This window comes from Tursiops truncatus, chromosome 13, assembly GCF_011762595.2.
Source record: "Tursiops truncatus isolate mTurTru1 chromosome 13, mTurTru1.mat.Y, whole genome shotgun sequence".
Taxonomy (NCBI): domain Eukaryota; kingdom Metazoa; phylum Chordata; class Mammalia; order Artiodactyla; family Delphinidae; genus Tursiops; species Tursiops truncatus.
Window position 1 is genome coordinate 3133710 of NC_047046.1, and position 21771 is coordinate 3155480.

Below are 21771 nucleotides of genomic sequence, written 5' to 3' on the forward strand. Positions count from 1 at the left end.
GGAGAGCCTGCTTTTGGAAACCTGAAGATACCCGATAAACCTTTCCGATCAAAACGATGCTGTTGTATTTAACTTCGCTGTGAGAGTGTGGGGAAAGCGTGAGGAGGGTTCTTCCGGCAGAAGCCGTAAGCCAGGTGTGAACACCGCCTCTTTGCTAGATGACACCATGCTATATGAAATGCATCTTCCCTCCACGTGTGAAGGTTATAGTGTCTTAGTTCTATCTGGAAAAGGATTGTTGCCGTCCTCCACACCTGTACATCAGCAAATTGGAAACTATACACAAAATGTTTAAACATAAAGTTGACTGAGTATGAAACTGAGAGCGTCTAGAACATTTATAAGAAAAGCATTTTTTTTTTTACGTCTATACTTTGGTATTAAAATAGCAATTGCATTTTATTTATTTATTTATTTATTTTTTTGCGGTACGCGGGCCCCTCACTGTTGTGGCCTCTCCCGTTGCGGAGCACAGGCTCCGGACGCGCAGGCTCAGCGGCCATGGCTCACGGGCCCAGCCGCTCCGCGGCATGTGGGATCTTCCCGACCGGGGCACGAACCCGTGTCCCCTGCATCGGCAGGCGGACTCTCAACCACCGCGCCATCAGGGAAGCCCAGCAATTGCATTTTAAACCCCTCTTAATGAGATGCTCCAGTGTATCTTCTTTTGAAGTGCGGGGACTAGAGGCTGTGGAGGGTCTGTTTCTGGCAGGACAAGGCTCACAAAAGAAACACACCGGGGCTCTTTCTCTAGAGCGGATGGTGACACTTTATTCATTTAAAACCAACACGCCCTTCCCCAAAGGGCGTGCAGCATGTGTGAGTGTCTCTATAAAGACACGAAAGAACGAGGCTGAGGCTCACTGGAGCGAAGCACCTACCATGTCATTCAACCAGGACGAGAGCGGAGCTTCCCGACCACCAGCATTTTATCAACAGCAGCATCGATGGCTGGTACCCGGGACAACACGCACGCGGCCTTTCCTTAGGCTGGCATCGCTGATTCCAGACTCAGACGGAGCTGTCCACCTGGAGTTTGGACTCTGTTTCTCCCTCCCTCTCTTTGCTATGGCCACAGGGAAGCCCCGACCCTAGTGACCCTCAGATGCCAAAAAAGGGGGGACTGTGAGGGGTACTGTTAGCAGGACAGCAAATCCTGGGTGCCAGGAGCATCTTCGGGTTCCAGGTAACTGCCTTTGGGAAGGGATCCTGTTCTGAGATTGAGGCGTAGAACGACTCAGGAAGGGACATGGTACAGAATCCATAAACGTGCTGTTCTTATCCCCAAGTCATTAGAGTTTAAGACGTTCGGTCTGAGGCTTACTCTTTTAAAAACAAGATGTAGGTTTGGTCGTTCACAAAAATAGGATGGTTGGAAAGAAAAGAGTCCAAGATGTCGTGAAGTCTGAGGCAAAGATGATGTGGATCCCTCCTCCCCACTCCAGGGCCTGCAGGTATTGGAACAAACACTAAGGAAACGCTTCTTCTGACGGGCTCGGAGCCACCTTCATCTCCTCCTTCTGGACTGGGTTGTTTCCTCACCTCACACGAGAAACGGAGCATTTCGCCCCCAGTTGTTGTCATGGAACGTCCATGAGAAAGCAGGGATTTCAGGATCCAACAGAGGCAAGTACCGCCACCAAGGAGAACAAGCACAGGGTTTGGGGAATGCAGCACCAGTGCAGCCAGATGTCCTTACGGTGATGACGACACTTGGTTAAACTCGCCTCGTGATGGATAAGGTCAAGGGGACCCGAGTGCCGGTTCTGCGATGGGCTGGAGGCTGGTGACCAGATCGACACACATCCTTGGGTCCCTGATGCTGGGTCCCTGATGCTGAACCCAAAGAGCCAGGCTCCAGTATTTTCCAGGCCATGGGCGATAATGGGCTTTGTTCCAACTGGTTTTCAACCCAAATTCAACCAGGAGGCGGGTGGAGCCTATGGGGGGAGCAGGGGTTGGCCTGCTTATGTAGAGCACTCCCCGCTCTTTCAGTTACATGACTGATTAGGTCAACTCATGCACAGCACTGTTTCCAGTGTTTAGAGCCTGGGGGCCCAGCCGCACCTCTGTCAGGGCCCCAGATTGGCTTCAGGGTCTGTACCACATTATAATCCCTGCCAGTGACCCTCTCAGCCAACACGTCTGATTTTTGCTTTTGCTCTTTGAACAGACAGTGATGGGTGACAGGTCATCAGAAGACAGGGGAGAGGGGCCTACCCTTCCCTGTGACAGCTTACAGATAAGCCCCTACGGTCCCTAGAAGTCCTAAAGCAGCTAATCAAACTCTCTCCCTGATGCCCCTTAAAACCAGTTTCCCTGCCCCAATTAGTACTGCATCTCCGTGAGGACTGATCAGGAAACGCATCTGGGCTGTTACCTGGAAGCACAGAGAGGTTCTGGATGAATCGTCTTATGACAAATAAATCTACGGTTCCAATGAACCCGGCTTGATTCCGACTGGACGGCCCCTCTGCCCAGAGCCCTGCCCCTGCGTGTCTGCCCAGGGCTGAGCATCTCGCGGAACCAGGCACGCCCTTAGTCCTCACTGCTTCCCTCCAGCATCCTGACCAGCTGCCCATAGGTGTTTCTCTCCACCTGCCACGAATGGTACATTCTCACATACTCCCTTCCGTTGGCCACGATTTGTTTTTCTAACGCCGGATCGCCCCCCAGTCTCTTTGCCAGCCGAACAAACTCCTGCAAAGAAGGGGGTGGAGGAGAAAGACAGGTAAGTAGCTGGTGAAGGGGGGTTGCAAACGCACCCCAAAGCCCGCGTCTGCCTTTGCTCCTGGTCCGTCCTTTGCCCGCCTACCGTATTCTGGAGGAAAGGGCCTTCCGGAAGGATGCGCGTTAACGCAAACATTGGGACTGAGTAAGAAATTACACACACACACGTGCGAGGGTGAACATAGTGGAAAAATACTGTCGTCATCGATTATGCTTCCCCATCTTTCTTCCCTAGATTGCTCAAAGCTACTGTTTCTCACAGTAACTGAGTCCTTACAGGGACTCCACAGTTAGAGCCACAGTTTCTTCCCTCCTTTGTATCGGCTGAGATATGAAGTCAGGTCTCATTCCAGAATCTGAGCTCCTCTATTCTAGACAACACTACCCCTGCCACGTTTGTTTTCCATTGTGTTGATCCTTTCATCTTTCCCGGGCACGGAGTGTGTCTTCAAATCGTGAACATCACCTGGTGGAGTGGAAAGGGCCAGGCTTCCACTGGTTCAGATCTGGGTTCAAATCCTTCTTCGACACATAACTTAGCTGTGTGGCTTTGGGCAAGCTAGTTAACCTCTCTGAACCCTACAGTGATCATCTCCAAAGGGGCAGTGGGCACTGGATGGGTAAGCCCCGCCCTGCCCCAGACTCCCCAGACTCCACTCCCAGACTCCTTCACTCACTCCATGGGTGAAGGAGGGGAGAGGGGATTTAACCGGCCTGGATTTTCTACACTTTCCTTCTGTTGCTTCAGAGGGAGGAAGTGTGCTTTGCTCTATCTTTATTGACGCTTGCAGACGCTGACGCAATGAAAAAGTGGCCACTTTTTAATATCAAAGCCCTTCATAATTGGAAAGAACTAGAATTCCTTTGATTGCTAAAGAGCATTCAGAGCGGGGAGGGGAGCACGCATTATTTATTATATTTGCACATAAGTCAAGGCAGGGCTCACCAGCCAGGAGGCCTGCATTTAAATTCACACCCTACCCTTCCCGGGAGCGACGCTGGGTGCGTTTCGTCACCTCTCTGAGCCTTGGTCTCTTCATCTTTAAATTAGGAATAAGTACAGTACCTGCTTTACAGCGTGTGGACAGGATTCAATGAGTTAATACAAAGAACTCAGGGCAGCACCTAGCCCAGACTTAGCTATCGTTATTATTGTGATTCCCCAACCCGTGTAAATTCCAATAAGTCAACAGTGCCTAAGATTAACACACAGTGCTTTGCGCCATTTACAAGGAACGTCCACGTATTCTCAAAATTATCGTTAATTAAATGGATGATTTTTATAGCTAGTAATATAAAAAGCAATAATTACGATAGAGTGGAATTATATTTTTATGTAGTATATACACACTTTATGGTAAATTGGTGTTCTTTTTATAATAAAAATGTAACATTTATTCCCATCTCATAGGAGAACAACGTTCTTATTAAAATTATTCGAGAGGCTTACAGCTTTGGTACATTATTTTATGATGCTGGTCATATCTTTGATTTATCTGATGCAGACACTTTGGCTAAAACCCAACCCCCTGCTTATGATTTCTACAGAATATATGACCGTTTTATAACGGAATCCTGAACGAGAGCTTCTAGGAATAGGATGTGATAAAGAGCACTTTTTTTTTTTTTCCTCTCTGCATGGAAGACTGAACAAAGAACTCTGACTTAAACAAAGCAAGAGAGAGTTGGGTAAGGAGCGGGAAACATCTTGGCCGTTGGCATAAAACCCTGGCTGGGTGGCTGAAAGAAAAGGAAGAGAAGGAAAGAAAACTCTCACTCTTGAATTGTACTAGTCACTCCCTGAGACCCTGGGATTCTTTTCTTCTGGGCTAAAACAGCTCCTCCGTGACAACTAAGGCAGTACTCTGAACACACGCGTGCGGACAATGAGAAAAGCCCGTTGACACGGACTGTCATTTACTGTGTGCAAGATGGTGGCCGCAGTCCCCCAGCCTTGCATGAATGTCTCTTTGAAATAGGGCTCACCCACTCCTCCAATAAAGGGGGAAGGAGGTCTGTTTCCCCATTTCCTGGATCTGGGCTGGCCCTGGAATTTGCTTTGACCAACAGAATAGGTCAGAAGTGATGTCGTTTGACTTCCAAACAAAGCTCCCAAAGGTCTGACAGCTCCCACTCTCGCCCTCCTGGAGCCTGAGGCCAGCCCATAAAGGAGCCTGAGGTAGCCTGCTGGAGGATGAATGACCACTTGGACTGAGATGCCCAGCAACCACCCGTACCAGCGACCGGACACTCATCCAGTGGACCAAAGGACCACGTCGTAAGAGCTGTAGCAAAACTTCCAGGAAACAAGTACAAATGCCAATTCACCATCATCCCAACCAAAGCCCAAAAGGTTTTATACAACCGTCAGCTGCAGGACGCGCCAGAACACCCATCAGATCTGATCACCAAGTCTTGACTGGGGGAGGGGAGGCTTCATCATTTATGTGATTTAATGATCTATTCTTGAAAATTATTCATGATGATAAGTTATGAGGCCTTAAAGGGTACACACATGGAAACAAAAGAAAATAGAAACCAAGTACTGGGCTTCCACATCTTAAGAGAGTTTAAAAACAGATGTAGACACTGCCCTAGATCAGAGTTGGAAACTCAAGTGCCCAACGGCTCCCGGCGGGGAAGGCCCGCAGTGCCGAACCCCGGCTGCCTCAGTGAGGAGGGGCCTCCACTTGTTCCCATGTTTGCTGTGTTTTTCAAGAGAAGTCGAAATCCGGCATATTTATGTAAAAGCACTCCATGCTAAATACCAACAACTAATTCAAAATTTTAAGTAAACAGCAAACTAAACAAAACATGTGTGCAGACCAGACCCACCCCAGGACCACAGGTATGCAAACACTGGCTTAAGTTACAGATTTCTAAAGTTAAAAAAAAAAAAAAAAAAAAATCGGCCTTCCCTGGTGGCGCAGTGGTTGAGAGTCCGCCTGCCGATGCGGGGGACGTGGGTTCGTGCCCCGGTCCAGGAAGATCCCACATGCCGCGGAGCGGCTGGGCCCGTGAGCCATGGCCGCTGAGCCTGCGCGTCCGGAGCCTGTGCTCCACAACGGGAGAGGCCACAACAGTGAGAGGCCCGCGAACCGCAAAAAAAAAAAAAAAAAAAAAAATCATGTAAAACACCATGGTTTGTTTTCATAATTATTCAATTAGCAGTTGACTGTGTTCAGAGTTTTCTTCCTTACTGAGTAGTCCCTGCTGGTGGAGAAAACTCACTGAGAAATACGTCAGGCAGAGAGAGAGAGACAAATACTGTATGTTATCACTTATAGGTGGAATCTAAAAAATACAACAAAGGAATGAATATAACAAAACAGAAAGAGACTTATGGCTACAGAGACCAAAGCAGCGGTTACCAGTGGGGAGAGGGGAGGAGGGAGGGGCAAGATAGGGGTATAAGTACAAGCAGGTACAAACTATTATGTATAAAATAAGTTACAAGGATATATTATACAGCACAGGAAATACTGCCAATATTTTACAGTAATTTTAAATAGAGTATAATGTATAAAAATACTGAATCACTATGCTGTACACCTGAGACTAATATAATATTGTAAATCAACTATATTTCAATTAAAAAATTTTTTCTCACTAAATCCTTTCGACCTGCCTTGTCGCCCCGAGGTGCCAGCCAGATGCAGGGCGTGAGAAGCAGTGTCAGTTTTACAGGATGGCTGTTTAGACCCCTGGTGGGATCCTTCTCATAACTGTGTCAGCTGAAAGCCACGGGGCAGGGGGGAGCCCCTCAACGAGAAACAAACGTCTCATGCAGAGAGAACACGGGAGCTGGCAGACTGAACATGGCATGGTTTGAAAGAGCATTGCATTCCGACCACCTTCGGTAAGGCATACACACGTATTCTTCCAGGAGAAGCGAAAGTCAGTGGCATAAAAACTCTGGATTTCAGGCTCAGAAGATATGTTCAATTAGGCAACCCCGAAGATGCTTCTCCAGAGTCTTCCAATACGACAGCTCACTGATGGGGGGTGTTGACAAGGAGGTTTCTCAAGACCGACAGATGTGCTGTCGTTTCGATCGTGGATTGTGGTTTTCCTTGGAACCCTGGAGTTAATTAAGGTTTAGTCTGTGCCTCTGGTCCTCACACTTCGCTTTAAGATTCTGATTGGGTAGGTCAGGGGCGAGGTGCAGGAATGGTGTCTTAGTCTGACTGAGCTGCTATAACAAAAAACCACAGACAGGGGGTGGCTTAGAAACAGCGGACGGTTCTGGACGCTGGAAGTCCAAGGTCAAGGCGCTGGAAGGTTCGGCGTCTGGTGAGGACCTGCTTCCTGGTTCAGAGATGGCTGTCTTTCCACTATAATCCCACATGGCGGAAGGAACGAGGGATCCTTGTGGGTCCCTTTTATTAGAGCCCTAGTGCCATTCGTGAGGGCTCCACCTTCACGGCCTAATGGCCTCTCGAGGCCCCGCTTCCTAATACCATCACAGGAGAGGTTCGAATTTCAACACGCGAATTTGGGGGTGAGTGCGTGGAGGCACAAACATTCAGTCCATGACACATGCGTGTTTTCTAACAGTTCCCCCCAAGGTGATTCTGGAGAGTCAGACTATGAAAAACACTAGTCTAAGATGGACAACTGTGCCTACCCTATTTTACACAAGTTATTTGGCCACGGAATAGATTCATCTTGGACTTCCCTGGTGGCACAGCGGTTAAGAATCCGCCTGCCAATGCCGGGGACACGGGTTCGACCCCTGTTCCGGGAAGATGCCACATGCCGCAGAGCAACGAAGCCCGTGCGCCACAACTACTGAGCCTGCGCTCTAGAGTCCACGAGCCACAACTACTGAGCCCAAGAGCCACAACTACTGAGTCCGCCTGCCACAACTACTGAAGCCCACGTGCCTAGAGCCCGTGCTCCACGACAAGAGAATCCACTGCAACGGTGCCCAGGCACCGTGACGAAGAGCAGCCCCAGCTCACCGCAACTAGAGAAAGCCTGCACACAGCAACGAAGACCCAACACAGCCAAAAATAAATAAATAAATAAATTTATATATAAAAAAAAGGATAGATTCATCTCATTGACAACTGTAAGTTGCGAGAATCACCCTTCAAGACCCATCTAGAAGTGACGTGCGCGCATCTGTCTTGTTTTTCTTACACAAAACAGCATTCGCTGGTGTAGTGTTAAGCTTTACCCAAATGCCATCGTTCACAATGCTGTATGTACACGTGGCCACATAATAATTCCGTGAGCTGTTCTCTCGATGACTCCTGCTGTTGGGTAAAGTGGGGACCACTTGTAAGAACGTGCAAATAGCCTTGGAATTATTCAGCATAAACCTTCAGTCTATTTTTTTTTTTTACCACACCACGCGGCTTGTGGGATTTTAGTTCCCTGACCAGGGAATCGAACCCAGGCCCTCGAGAGTGACAGCATGGAGTCCTAACCACTGGACCATCAGGGAATTCCCAGTCTTTTTTTTTTTTAATCGAATTATAGTTGATTTACAATGTTGTGTTAGTTTCAGGTGTACAGCAAAGTGATTCATATATATATATATTCTTTTCCATTGTGGCTTATTTCAAGATATTGAATATAGTTTCCTGTGTTATACAGCAAGACCTTGCTGTTTATCTATTTTATACATAGTGGTGTGTATCTGTTAATCCCAAACTCCTAATTTATGCCCCCTCTTCCCCTCTGGTAACCATAAGTTTGTTTTCTATGTCTGTGAGTCTGTTTCCGTGTTGTAAGTAAGTGCCTTTGTGTCGTATTATAGATTCCATACATAAGTGACATCATATGGTATTTGTCTTTCTCTGTCTGACTTACTTCGCTTTGTATGATCATCTCTAGGTCCATCCATGTTGCTGCAAATGGCATTACTTCATCCTTTTTTATGGCTGAGTAATATTCCAGTGTGTGTGTGTGTGTGTGTGTGTGTGTGTGTGTGTGTGTACCACATCTTCTTTATCCATTCATCTGTTGATGGACATTTAGGTTGTTTCCATGTCCTGGCTACTGTAAATAGTGCTGCTATGAACACTGGGTGCATGTATCTTTTCAAATTATCATTTTCTCTGGATATACGCCCGGGGTGGGACTGCTGGATCGTATGGCAGCTCTATTTTCAGTTTTTCAACGAACCTCCATACTGTTCTCCATGGTCAGCCTATCTTTTAAACTTGCAGCAGCGATAACTGAGTTTGGGGAGGGCTGCTTGTTCCCATGACAACGTAATGGTTAGAGAGAGCAGCTGACTTTAAAACGAATATCAACAACAGCGTGAGAACCCTGGGCAGATGTGGGAGCAGAAGCCAACCTGGGTAGGTGCAGAAGCAACTTCCCGGCAGATCATCCCCATGCACACTGCCCGCCCGATGCAGAGCCAGAGAAGGTGGCAGGGGCTCGGGCCCCTGACCATGACCCGTGGCCGTCGAATGGCGGCAGCTGGGAGCCTGATCTGGCTCCTTCCCGCCCATCCCTTCCGAGACTGGCGGCTGCAGAGTCTGGCTAGGCGTCCTGTTCACTCACACTGCAAGCTCAGGCCCTTTAACAGGACAATTCCTGAGCTCGCGTCTAACAAGCCCGCTCACAGCCAGGCCCCAAACCCAGCGATACCCAGGAGTGGTGGGGCAGAGCCCTGGAGGCTCTGGCCTGTGATCTAGATCACTGTTCTCGGGTGGCCCGTGAGAGGTAGTGGGAGCGAACGACCGTGGGCCACTTGGTGAGAAAGCGAACCGCCTTTCAGTTCTCTTCCGTCCCTGGCTGAGTCAAGCAGAAAGCCTCGGTGAGGTGCCAACCTGTTCTCTACCTTCTCAACGGTGACACCTGGTCTCTGGCCAAGAGCCTCCCACAGGGGCCAGAACTGGTCAGAATTTACAACAACAGTCAACAGTTAGCAAGAGCTTATACCCAGGTAACAACCAGTCATGTTTCAGAATCCAGGATTTGGGGTTTTTAATAAAATGGTCTCCGTGCCCTTTTAGTAACATACGCCCTCCAGGGGTCTAACGCAGCGCCCCATAAACAACACACCGGAACTTCCAAATCAAACTTAAGAACCGTCCCACCAAGCAGGCTAAACAAAGCCACGAATAACTTCACATCAGCTCAGATATGAGTTTGCTGCCAACTGAGTTTTGGCACCCAACTTACTAAAAATAAAACTGTTTTTCAAGTGCTTTTTGGATTTTGGAATTGCAGAAAAGGGACGAGGACTCTGTGCTATCACTATGACTCTTTTCACAGAGACAGAAACAGGGGCACAGAGAGGTCCAGGAACCTGCCCGAGGTAGCACAGCAGTAAGTGGCAGAAATGGGAATTAAACTCAGACAGTGCAGCCCCAGAGTCGAGGTCCTTTTCCACCAGGCCTGGCTGCTTCACGGGAGGATGGAGCAAACCTACAAAGCTACCGCACAGATCCATGAGATTTGGGAACTACTGATTAAACTAAAAGCAAGGATAGTGAATATTCTCTGTGTCTCCCACTCTCTTGCTTCCCAGATTCCGACCAGAGCGTCATTTCAATACACGAGCTGGCAGAAAATTGCTCACGCCCCCCTGGCTGGTTCGGAGGCAGGGAAGAGGAGAATGTCAGGAAGGAAAGGGAAGAAAGTGAGGAAAGGCTTGGAAGAGAAGAGGTGGACCCGGGAGATGGCTCCGGTGGGCACGCTGCCAGCGGCAGAAAGTCAGAGGGAAAGAGCAAAAGCCAGAAGAAATGTGCAAGGAAAGCTGCAATTAAGTTATCCTGGTCGTACTCGGGGGAGATGGCATGAGCATGACACCAACCGGCAGTGCCACCCAAGGAATGCTGACTTCAGCGAGGCTGTGGAAAGAACCATCCAGGGAGGGAGTCCGGGCAGAGTTCAGAGGCCGAGGCTGTCCTCTGCTACTTTGCAAAGAAAACAGGAAAAGAAAGCAGTTCAACGACACCTGGGTGGCACGCGGTATAGGTTCACATCAAACTAAAATAATCAAAGGTGTTTGGTTACTACCCAAGAAAGATTATCCCTTTAATGCCCTGAGGTAAGTACCTCTCCTGATAGTTGCGGGGCACCCATTTGTGCCAGGACCACCACAAGGGGCCACGTGAGTAAGCCAGCATGACCACCAACCTGGGGGGCATTCATCCATTCGGGTGGGGAGGTCATGTATGATAAAAGCAAGGGCGCGCGTGTGAACCGTGCAGAGGGTTACGAAGGAACAGCACAGGGCGGGGGTGGGGGGGGATGGAGAAGATGGGGGAGGGTGACTGGGAAAGCCTCTCAAGAAAGAGACAGTGAAGCCGAGGGGGAAGGATGCTCCCGGCGGACTTCTCCCCAAGAAGTCGGACAAAATGGTGAGCAGAATCCCCTTAGAGGACGGTCCCATGGAAGAGTGTCCCCTCTCTGCCCAGGCAACAGAGGAGGGGAGGGAGGGAGAAAGAGAGAGATGGTGAGGGAGACAGCGACAGAGACAGAGGGAGAGACACAGACACCGAGAGAGATACAGATAGAGGGCGAGAGAAAGAAATAGAGGGAAAGACAGAAACAAACGGAGATAAAGAAAGAAGGAAAGATGGAGATGGGAGAGAGAGACACAGAGAGGAGGAGAGACAGGCACAGAAAACTGGGCGAGAGCCAGAGACACAGGCAGAGCCAGAGCCAGAGAAAGAAGGAGAGAGAGATGCAAAGACAGAGCGAGGGAGAGTCAGAGAGTGAGAGACAGAGACAAAGGTAGAGACAGAGACATACAGAGATAGAGGGAAAAACAGAGACAGAGAAAGAAGGAAAGACAGAGACAGAGGGAGAGACAGCCACACGAGGCATCGAGCAAACACTCTCGGGGTGGCCGAGCGCCCGTCAGGCTGAGACCTCGAGTCCCAGCCCTGTCAGCTCCCGCTGAGCTTCGCAGGTACATGCCTCACCCTCTCTGGGATCATCACGGCAACACCTGTGTGGGGTTCCCGCGAGGATCAGTAAGAGAAACGGGCAAGGTCCCTATGGTGGTGCCCGGCACACAGAGGAGGCCTGGCTGGGACCACCTGCCCCATTGCTCCCTCTCCGGGGAGCAGTGCCGCCCAGCACCCACTCTGAGCTCTGGAACTGTGGCCAGTGTGCCCGGGAACTGCATTTTAAATGATTCACTTGAATGGACTTAAACTGAAATGTTGACACTGGTGCTTGATGCAGGTATTACGAAGCTTTACACGTATACTTGCAACAGCCTGGACATGTGAATCTACTTTTCCAGCTGCAAATGGTACGGAGTCTCAATGCAAACCAAGTATTTCGATACAAATTCAATCTCCAGGCGGAGATGAGCTGGTGGGTAAAATACACGCAGGATTTCAGAGCCTCGAAAAAAAAAGAATGTAAAGATCTCATTAAAAATTGTTTATACTGCACTGAAACCAACGGTCAGGTCTATGGGCAGGCGGGATGGGGAAAAACGTCATTTATATCGATTACATGTTGAGATGATGCAAGTTTGGACAGATGAAGCTAAATAAAATATATCATTGATAGGAATTTCATCTGTTTCTTTTTATTTTCTTTCAACGTGGCTATTAGAAAACTGTGCCTCCCCTACGTGGCTGGACGCACCCTTGATCCCTAACAAATACCAGCTATGCATCTGATCCCAGCTCTTCAAGCAGACGGTCCTTACCTAGGTCATTTGGTTCAGGTTCATGGCCGTCATCCCAGCATAATTATCAATAACACCCCTTTCACTCTCAAAGGTACCTGGTTTTTCACAATGAACAATATGGTCACCCTGTGGACAAATCCATGCAAAAAAAAATGTTGGACTGACTTCCATTTTAGTTCACATAGAGTTTGCCCAGAGTTTCCTCTGGGCTTAAATGGAAATCCAACAAACACTGGTCCAGCCTGCATCTGTGCTTTCACACTTCAGAGGGACTGGTTGGGGGCTTACACATCCCAGTTGTGTTTAACATCCAAGAACACTAAATGTTTGGTTAAAAAGTTAAAAATTGTTTTAAGTACAAAATAAAAAGAAGAAAGAGAGAAATGACATTTTGCATGACGCTGGCCAGATTTCACGAGGAGAACGTCTCGCTGTACTGAGCTTGATTCCACTGCTTAAACCTAAGGGCTCAGCAGACCGTACAGCTGTCGAGCGGCAGCAAACAGCTTCACCCAGCGGCGCACCCTGAACGTGATTAACTCTGCGTCCACGCAGCTTTCCTCGGAGCCCAAGGACGGCACTCCGCCCCACGTGCTTTCTGCTACTCCCCGAAGACGGGCATCATTATCTGCATCTTACGGATCAAGGAACGAGCACAGGAAGAAGAAACGTGTCCAGGATCACTCAGATTTCGAGGGGGAAAACTCGAGACCCAAGCACAGCTCTGCCCAAACAAAAGTTTGGAGGCTGATGTGACTCCAACACGCCTTGCTTCTTCCAAACGTTAAACTGTTCATGGACCATCAAAAGTCAAAGATTTACAATGAAACAGTCTTAATAAAAGTGTAGATCCATGCTGATGGCAAAGAACAGACGCCGGCACATAACACACAGGCGCTAAATGTTAGCTGTCATCATCATCATTATTCCGAAAGTTATGACTTTTTTTATAGTTGCCTAAAAAACAAACAGAACCTCCCAGCGAAATTAGTTTGGGCCACACTTCAAAAGTCTGTCCTTGAGAGAGGAAATGGATTCACGGTTTCTATTAAATGTCAAATGGATTTTAATTTCGAAGCTATAAAATGTAGCCATAAAATAGCTCAGCTCTTTTCTTCTTAAAAAGAAAAAGAACGGGACTGTCGCAGTAACCAAAAAAAAAAAAAAAAAAAAAAATCAATGTTTAGTAGGTTTGGAAAGCTTCACTTAAATTAAGGTTTTCCGGGGCTGAGGTGTATAAAAATAGAGATTATTTTGTTCCTACCACAGATGAATACTTTTAATCATCGTTTTGTTGAAAATCCAAAGTATGATTTTTCTGCATTCGATGTGTCTGTCTGCCTGTCTGTCTGTATCTATCTGTCTATGCATCTATCTACATTAACTTTATGAGGCTGACACCCTGGCATAGAAGTCCCTTCTCAAGAAGTGAAATGGAGCTTTGAATACGTATTTGAATGCACGCTTGGAATAAACCTTGCAAACGCTGGCAACAAACCAGTGGCTGCTTCCGTCTGCGCCCCTGAGCTAGATGACAGTAACCACGGCCACTGACTTATGGAAAATGCTCCCACTCCGTGCTAGGTCGAGTCTGCTTGTGACTATAAAACACAGTCACGTGTGACATCCGCGTCGAGCAAGCTATTCAAAACGTGTTAAGAAAACGCAGCCTCCCCCCAGATGCTACCCCTAGAGCGTTCTGTTCTTTTGTAACGTCCTTTGTAAAAGTAACATTAAGGCGCTGGGAACAAAATAAGCCCACGCCTTAACTGTGTGAGTGCTGCGGAACTGCGTCTGGTAACTCACGGGAAGCCGGTGACGCAGAAATAACTTGGACGTGTCAGAGATAGGACAGTTATTTGCAAATATTGAAAGGAATGCCTTACAAGGAATGTGAAACGAAGTCAGGATAGCCAGACCGCTCTCGTTCTAGCACTGGACCTGATACAGCCATTTATAAGTGATGGCTGTTCAGACACTCACTGATAAAATTATCGTGCTCTGAAATTGAGCTATAAAATAAATAGACATTGGGTTTGGGGAGATGAAAATAAAATCTCTTTGCCCACGGGGAGACAATACTCTGTGACCTCCAGCTTGGCTGGCGTGGACGTTGGGAGATGCAGAATGCGGTAAAAAGCCATATGCCTTTGTCTGGGGGATCGGCAAGGAACGCTGCACACTCTGCATGCGCGGGTATTGTTTTAGCTTTTAGGGGTCGCTATTCAAGGGAAAGGCATTCATGTTAGGTGTGCCTCTTGTTAGATAATCACTGATAAGCCCCGGGCCTGCCCTTTGCTCTTTCAGTTGTTTCCCAGGTGAGCGGCTGCATCCACACAGCACCTGGTGATGCCCGACTCCCTGCAATCCCGCCCCTCCCGAGGGAAGCTGGCTTCCATCTTGTTCGCGTGCCTGTGATAAGAAGGCAGTGAAACTAGGTGACGCATAATTATACTACGGGGAAGGGGAAGCGATGTGGGATTAAGTATCTGCGGTAGGAAAGCTGAAAAACGGCATTTTCAAATACTGGAGTTGACCCGAGCTTTTCAGCATAAATCCCTTTATTTCTGTTATATAACATGTGCCTTCATGAAGACGATAAGAGCCTAATTTCCAAATCTAAAGACCTGAAGAGCAGAGGATGGGCCTCAGATTCTTTTTTTGCTGCCACCGGACACGAGCCGTAGGCAGCAGCGATGGGCTCTCCTTTTGGTGATAACGGGGACCCAGAGCCCTGACCATGTGCCGTGACCACCGCTCAGCCCTGTATATCAACCCCTTCAGCCCACATCACACCTCTAAGAGCAAGAGTCATAATTAGCTCTTGTAATCGTACCGAGGCCAAGACAGAGCTTGGAGACTCAGGCTACGCGCCCTGCACAGGGTCCCAAGGGCTTCAAGTGTAGGCACATCCTTGGACCCTCAGACTTTGTGACCGGGACCCCTTCACACATGTCCTGGGAGGTCCTGGCACACAGGTGTGCCCCAGATGACACTGGCTCCACCAGCTGTGCCCACTATCAGCTGCATTCACCTTTATTTTAATTTCAGATACACACGTGTATAAACACAACTACGCTGCCTCTTCCGTACACTGCTTTGAAGGATTGCAAGGGATCAGCTATATGGCAGTCTTCTGAACACCAGGAGATGTCCTGGAAGTGTAGGATGGTTATCTGAAGAGTGCCTGCTTCAGAAACCAGAGTCTGTTTGGGAGTTTGGGGTTAGCACATGCAAACTATTGGGTTGGCCAAAAAGTAACATCTTACAGAAAAACCTGAACGAACTTTTTGGCCAACCCAATACTATCTGTAGGACGGACAAAAAAACAAGTTCTACTGTAGCGCACAGGGAACTGCATTCAGTATCCTGTGATAAACCATCATGGAGAGTATGAAAAAATACGTACATAGTGTATAACTGTCACTGTGCTGTGTAGCAGAAATTAACACAGTACTGTAAATTTACTATACTTCAATAAAATTAAAAAAAAAAAGAAACCAGAAACCCAAGCATATAAGGGGGAAGGGACTGGCTCAAGGTCACAATGATCATCACCAGAGGCCTCAGAAATAGAACTCAAGTCTCGACTTTCTTGAAAGTCCCTAGGTGTCTTTTAGTGACACGTCCAGGCAGCTGCCCACGTGACAACAGTGACACAGTGCTGCACACTCTCTCCTATTGATTATAAAGGGAACACCAAGAGCTAATCACAAAGACGCAAATCACAGAACCTTGATCACCACACACAGACGAAAGCTACTCAGATCAGGTGAACATGGGGACATTATTCTCCTTTACCTGAGGGTCAGAAAACAGCAATCCTGTAACTTCGTGCTTCACCACTGCCGCGTTCCCAGGGATGTTCCTTGCCAACACAGGGACTTCCAAATCCATTGCCTACGAGGACGAAAAGAACAAAGGACAGGTGGGTGATCACTGTAAGAGCTTCTGTGGCCAGATGAGCCAGTCTGTGGGAGAATAACTTCTTAGCTTAACTGGACCCCTTGCACCGCACAAAAAGTACCCCAAAAGCTTGCCGAAAATGATTTCCCAGTCCAAACCCCAGACTTTCCAACTACATACTGAATCTTAATGACTGACTGGATTTGCGAGTCTTGGGAAACTACATGCCGTAATGGTCTGTCTGACGTCGTTACTGCGATGTCACAAAGAAACACTCTCTCTCCAAATGTTCAGTCGACACTTCTTCGGCGGCAGCGTGGAGTATGCATTTTTAACTACCGTCGTTACTTTCCCCGATGAGTAATTTTCTCCCAGCGCCAGCCATACACATGCCACCAGGACTGCACACGTCCCTTTGCATGTGCACAGCAGGGAGGAGAAGCACGATTTATCATTCCGGTTATCCACTAAGCAGGCTTTCCAGTCCCAAAGGCCTGGGATCAGCCAGGCTGGGGCACCCCAGAGTCGGCACAACCCGGCATCGAGGCCTCAGAAAGATGCCCAGAAGCGTGGCGTGCAGTGTTGGCCTCCCTGCCCGGCAGGGGGGCATCTAGAAACACACAGGATTAGGCCAGCCCCTCCCAGCTCCATTTCAGCTCCCTGCATGGACTCTCCCATGGCGACTTTCACAGGGGCCAGCCCAGCTTTCATGTGACAGGTGCCTTTCAGCAGGGGAGAGGGACATCCCTTCACACCTTGGTGTCCAGAGGCAGCCCTGAGGGGGTGCTATCAGCAAACCAATATTCCGGCTCTTACTATACACAAGGATGTTTTAGGCACTCCAGTTCGGCAGGCGGTGTCTCATTTCACGTAATAAACAATTTGGTCACGAAGGGGTGACATTCGGTTTTCAGGAAGGTAAGGTCCCCCAATCTCAGCCGCTTAGTATATTACCATGGGAAGCTCTGACACCAGGGACTTCACACGGCACAAAGGCCACCAACGCCCAAGTGCCCGGAGCCATGTGTGACACACAGTTAAAAGCTCAACCGATGCTTGTGGATCAAAAGTTCCAGAAGCATCTGAACGTAGATTAATCATAAGTCAATGGTTCACACTAGGATCACCTTCTCTCGTCAGCAGTTTTCTTGGTGAGCTCACCTGGTTTTCTGGTTCTGTGTCGCCTGTATCTTCCCAGTACACGTTGAGTTTGAGATCCAGGCCCTGCATAAGGTCGGAGGAGAGAACAGCCCTCCTTTCTGCCCCCCTGAGACTGTGCTGTTCCCACCATCGGGGACGGCAGTGGAGCTGGCTGGCTGCTCGGACTGGAGCCCTCCTGCTTGCCCCCAGCTTCAGAGTCCCCTCCCCAGCACCGCGGCAGCCTCTCATGGTGGCCTTTCATGGTCACAGGAAGTCTCCAAGTCGTGATATTCCGCTCTCATCTTGTAGGGTAAAAATCGGGACCTTCCACTGTCACTACATTCAGGAACAAAGAAACTCAGCAGCACAGGCAAAAAGTCACCCCAAACAGCCACATCTCGACATTAGGGTCACAGGTGCTTTATGAACCCACTGGTTGGATCTTGCGTTCTGACATTCCGTGGGTGCAATCTGGTATTTTGGAGAAGGGCACAAGCCAGGACTTGTGAGACCTTGGTCTTGCCCTGGTGGAGGCTTTGCCCTCGACTAACATGGCGGGTCTCAAATTCATTGCTCATCAGTCATTCTGGGGAAATGGAGTCGAAGTTCGACACCCGGTACCGGACCTCTTCCTGGGCTCCAGTTTTATCATTTGGGAACGAGGGGCTGAACTTTTCAGAATAAATGAAAATTTCAGCTGTCATTCTGCACAAATACCGCTTAGGTGGTTGACGGCTTGAGCTGACATTGACTATGTAAGTTACAGGGTCGTGATACAGTCAAGGTGAGACGACATGATGTCTGATGGTTCCTTTCCCTGCTCGTCACCCTGTTCAGGTCATCAGCTCATCAAACGCGCATGACCCACTGTGATTCCATTTCTAGGCATCTGTCAAGGGACTGCAGAATCTTCCATGTAGCTGAGACCTTCCAGACTGTCTCATCTCATCCCACCGATGAGGGGATGAGGGGAGGCTCACTAGAGGCTGATCACACACGTGAGGGCGCACGGCTAGCTCTGTTCTCATTGTTCCCTGTCCCAGGTGGGCCCTGGAGCATCTTCCAATCCACATGGTACATGTATCCACTGATGTCGTTAAGCACCGGTGCATTTTAGAGAAACTACGGCAGACACACAGATTGAGAGGAGATTCTATAAATACAGATACGAAGATGTAAGTGTGGATCTATAAAACTGGCCATCAGAGAATCTCAGAACCGGCCAGTCCTGAGGGAGGACAGAGTTTATATCCCTGTTTCAGCAAAAAATAAAAAAGATCCCATCGTTCCTCCTGTAGTATAGACTTACTTGTCTATCAGCCAGTACACACCAAGCACCCAACACACAGGTAAGGCTGTGGGCCGGTAAGATCACCCATTCCTTGTCCCTCACTCAACAAATAATCATCAACCTGCAAAGGGCAAGACACAGGAGGTTTGGGCGATGAGACCAGCTGATTTAAGGCGAGTCAAAAAGGTGATACCGTATAGTAGTTTAGCTTTGCTCAATCCAATGAATATTTATTGATCATTGATTATTGGGGGAGGGTTCAAGGTTGCAGAGGACATGCTCCTTGCCTTCAAGGAAAACTGCAGTTCAGCAGAAAGAATGAAATTCAGTCTGGAAATGCTGCCATTTGCAACGACATGGATGAACTTGGAGGGCATGATGCTAAGTGAAATAAGTCAGAAAGAGAAAGACAAATACTGCGTGATATCACTTATATGTGGAATCCCCCCCCCCCCAGAAAAAAAACAAACAAAGAAGAAGCAGACTCACAGATACAGAGAACAAACTAGTGGTCACCAGTGGGGAGAGGGAAGGGGGAGGGGAAAGATAGGTGTAGGGGCTTAAGAGGTACAAACTACTACATATAAAATAAATAAGCTACTAGGATATACTGTACAGCACAGGGCATATAGCCAATATTTTGTAATAACTATTGATGGAGTATAACCTTTAAAAGTTGTGAATCACTATGGTGAACATCTGAAACTTATAAGGTACATCAACTATACCTCAAAAAGAAAGAGAGGGCTTCCCTGGTGGCGCAGTGGTTGAGGGTCCGCCTGCCGATGCAGGGGACATGGGTTTGTGCCCCGGTCCGGGAAGATCCCACATGCCGCGGAGCGGCTGGGCCCGTGAGACATGGCCACTGAGCCTGCGTGTCCGGAGCCCGTGCTCCACAAAGGGAGAGGCCACAACAGTGAGAGGCCCGCGTACCGCAAAAAAAAAAAAAAAAAAAAAAAAAGAGAGAGAAATACAATCTGAGTCTTGAAGTTGTGAGTTGGGTGGAGGAAGATGATACTTAAATGTTCTCTGAAAGCTGTATATTCAGAGAAAACTAATTTCAAAGCCCCCTCTTAAAAATAAACTGTCTTTAAGAAAGGAGACGTCTTGATAAACAGCAAGGTTTTACCGTACAGCACAGGGAACTATATTCAATATCTTGTAATAACGTATAATAGAAAAGAATCAGAAAAAAAGAATATAGATACATAGATATACATATGTATAACTGAATCACTTTGCTGTACACCTAAAACTAACAAAATATTGTAAAGCAACTATACGCCAACAAAAGAAAAAAGAGAAACAAAGACAGGAGGCATCTTGAGAACAAGTAAGCATGTGGAAATGCTATCTTCATAGAGCCAGGACATGGCATTAAGGAATCAGATGGCTGATTCACAAGGCACTTTCTTCAGGTGCGAAGTCACCTCTTTAAAAACAAACTGTGTCTGCAAGAAGGGCAAAGTCCTGGAACACAGCAGTGCTGTGACGCTGGACCTGACGAGAACCGGGCCTGGCAATGTCTGGGGTGAGACGGTGTTTGGAGATGGGCGAGCTCACCCTCTGAACCTCTTCTGGTGGTGACAGTGGAGGGAAAGGGGCAGTGAAGGGGGTGGGGCTTGGAGCAGAGAGTCGCTCAAACCTGGAATCTGGGGCCCCGTTTGGGGACAAAAAAGAGGAAACATCAGGGCTGAAGGGGCACCTAACAGCTGGTCGAGTTTGCAGTCACTGAATTTCTCTTGCCCTCTGATGAGCTCTTCAACCTTCCAGTAGGTAGGTGGAAGCTTCCTATTTGACCTTTTTAAAAAGCTCTGTCACTGGTGCACCGTCTTCAGCGGGGCTAACAGAGGTTTCCAGAGACACGGCCCCCAGTCTACACGGAGAAGAGCCTTTGGAAGCACGGCCGCCAGGGCTCCGCGTCAGCACAGCCAAGAGAGCTTTTGCAGGGCACCGTCACGCATACCGATGGTTTTTTAAGCTTCAGAGGGAATTGGGATGCACACCCTAGGTTGAAACCTCTGGGGTCCAGATTTCCTTGCAGAGAGGTCTGCGTGCATTTCAGTGGCCTTAACTGGGCACACGTCCAGCACCGTGATCACTGCCTGTCACGTGGGGATGCGGCTGGTCTGAGTGCCCCACTGATGCGCACGCACAGTGCGTCCGGATCTGACACCACGGAGTTTACGGCGCTTCTTGACGGGGACGCCAATGGCAGCTTGCGGACAGACCTTTGACGCAAAGACCGTCTTGCACGTCGAAAAATACTTTGCCTGTCTGCACTCCCTCCCCGCCAAAATAACTGCAAGTAGCAGCCTCCTAGTTGTGACAACTCCAAAAGCCCTCCCGTTTCAAAAGTGGGAAGGGCACAGCTCTGCCCCACACACTTTTGAAATTAGCCAAGGTCAAATGACACAGGGTCACAGTTATCCTTGAAAAGCCCTGAAATGAATCTTTCATCACTAGGTCCTGGGCCTGGAAGCTAAGAGCCCAAGAACTACCTTTTTACTGCTCTTTGCTTTAGAAGATGCCTTCCTCTCCTCTGGGCAGTGAAAACTTTGACCTGGAGGTTGGGTGTGTGTGTGTGTGTGTGTGCTCCAGGGCAGGGAGGAGAGCCCAGTGAGGAAGTGTGGGATAAGCAAATAACTTTCTGGGACTTCCCCGGTGGTCCAGTGGTCAGGACTCCACGCTTCCACTGCATGGGGCCCAGGTTCGATCCCTGGTCGGGGAACTAAGATCCCGCATGCCACACGGCCAAAACAAAACAAAAATTAATAATAATTTTTTGTATTCTTCTAATTCTGCGTAGAGTTCAACTCCATCATAAGCCCAAACTTGAAACCACAGATTCGTTGCAGGGATGTCCACTCTACCGCCCGGGCATCCAGCTAACGCTTGATTTTTGGAGTTTATCAGCAAAAGAAAAGAAGTGTGTCATAGCAAATGGATTTTTACATGCTTCCATGACAAAACAAAGCTACTTCTGAAAGGTCGAAGGATCCCTTCCTTCAAAAGTGATATGCACTTATTCTGTGATTAACCACTTTGGTTCTTTGAATTGATTCTAATGAAATCCACCCTC

General features: G+C 48.4%; 1 protein-coding gene and 1 non-coding gene across 4 annotated transcripts in view; one reads left to right on the forward strand and one right to left on the reverse strand.

Annotated features, from left to right (window-relative positions):
- Positions 1-742: 742 nt before the first annotated feature.
- The window catches only part of GLT1D1 (glycosyltransferase 1 domain containing 1), a 99268-nt gene continuing 78239 nt past the window's right edge, over positions 743-21771 (reverse strand). For 2 of the 3 annotated variants that reach the window (XM_019942194.3, XM_033836716.2), the window contains 2 exons: positions 16154-16252; positions 743-2700 (listed from right to left, as the gene is read on the reverse strand). In XM_019942194.3, coding sequence (XP_019797753.1) covers positions 2539-2700; positions 16154-16252 — 261 coding nt within the window. In that variant the 3' untranslated portion in view covers positions 743-2538. The other variant, XM_033836715.2, reaches the window with a different exon arrangement.
- TRNAW-CCA (transfer RNA tryptophan (anticodon CCA)) lies at positions 21348-21420 on the forward strand. The gene has a single exon. It is a non-coding gene; the product is annotated as a tRNA-Trp (tRNA).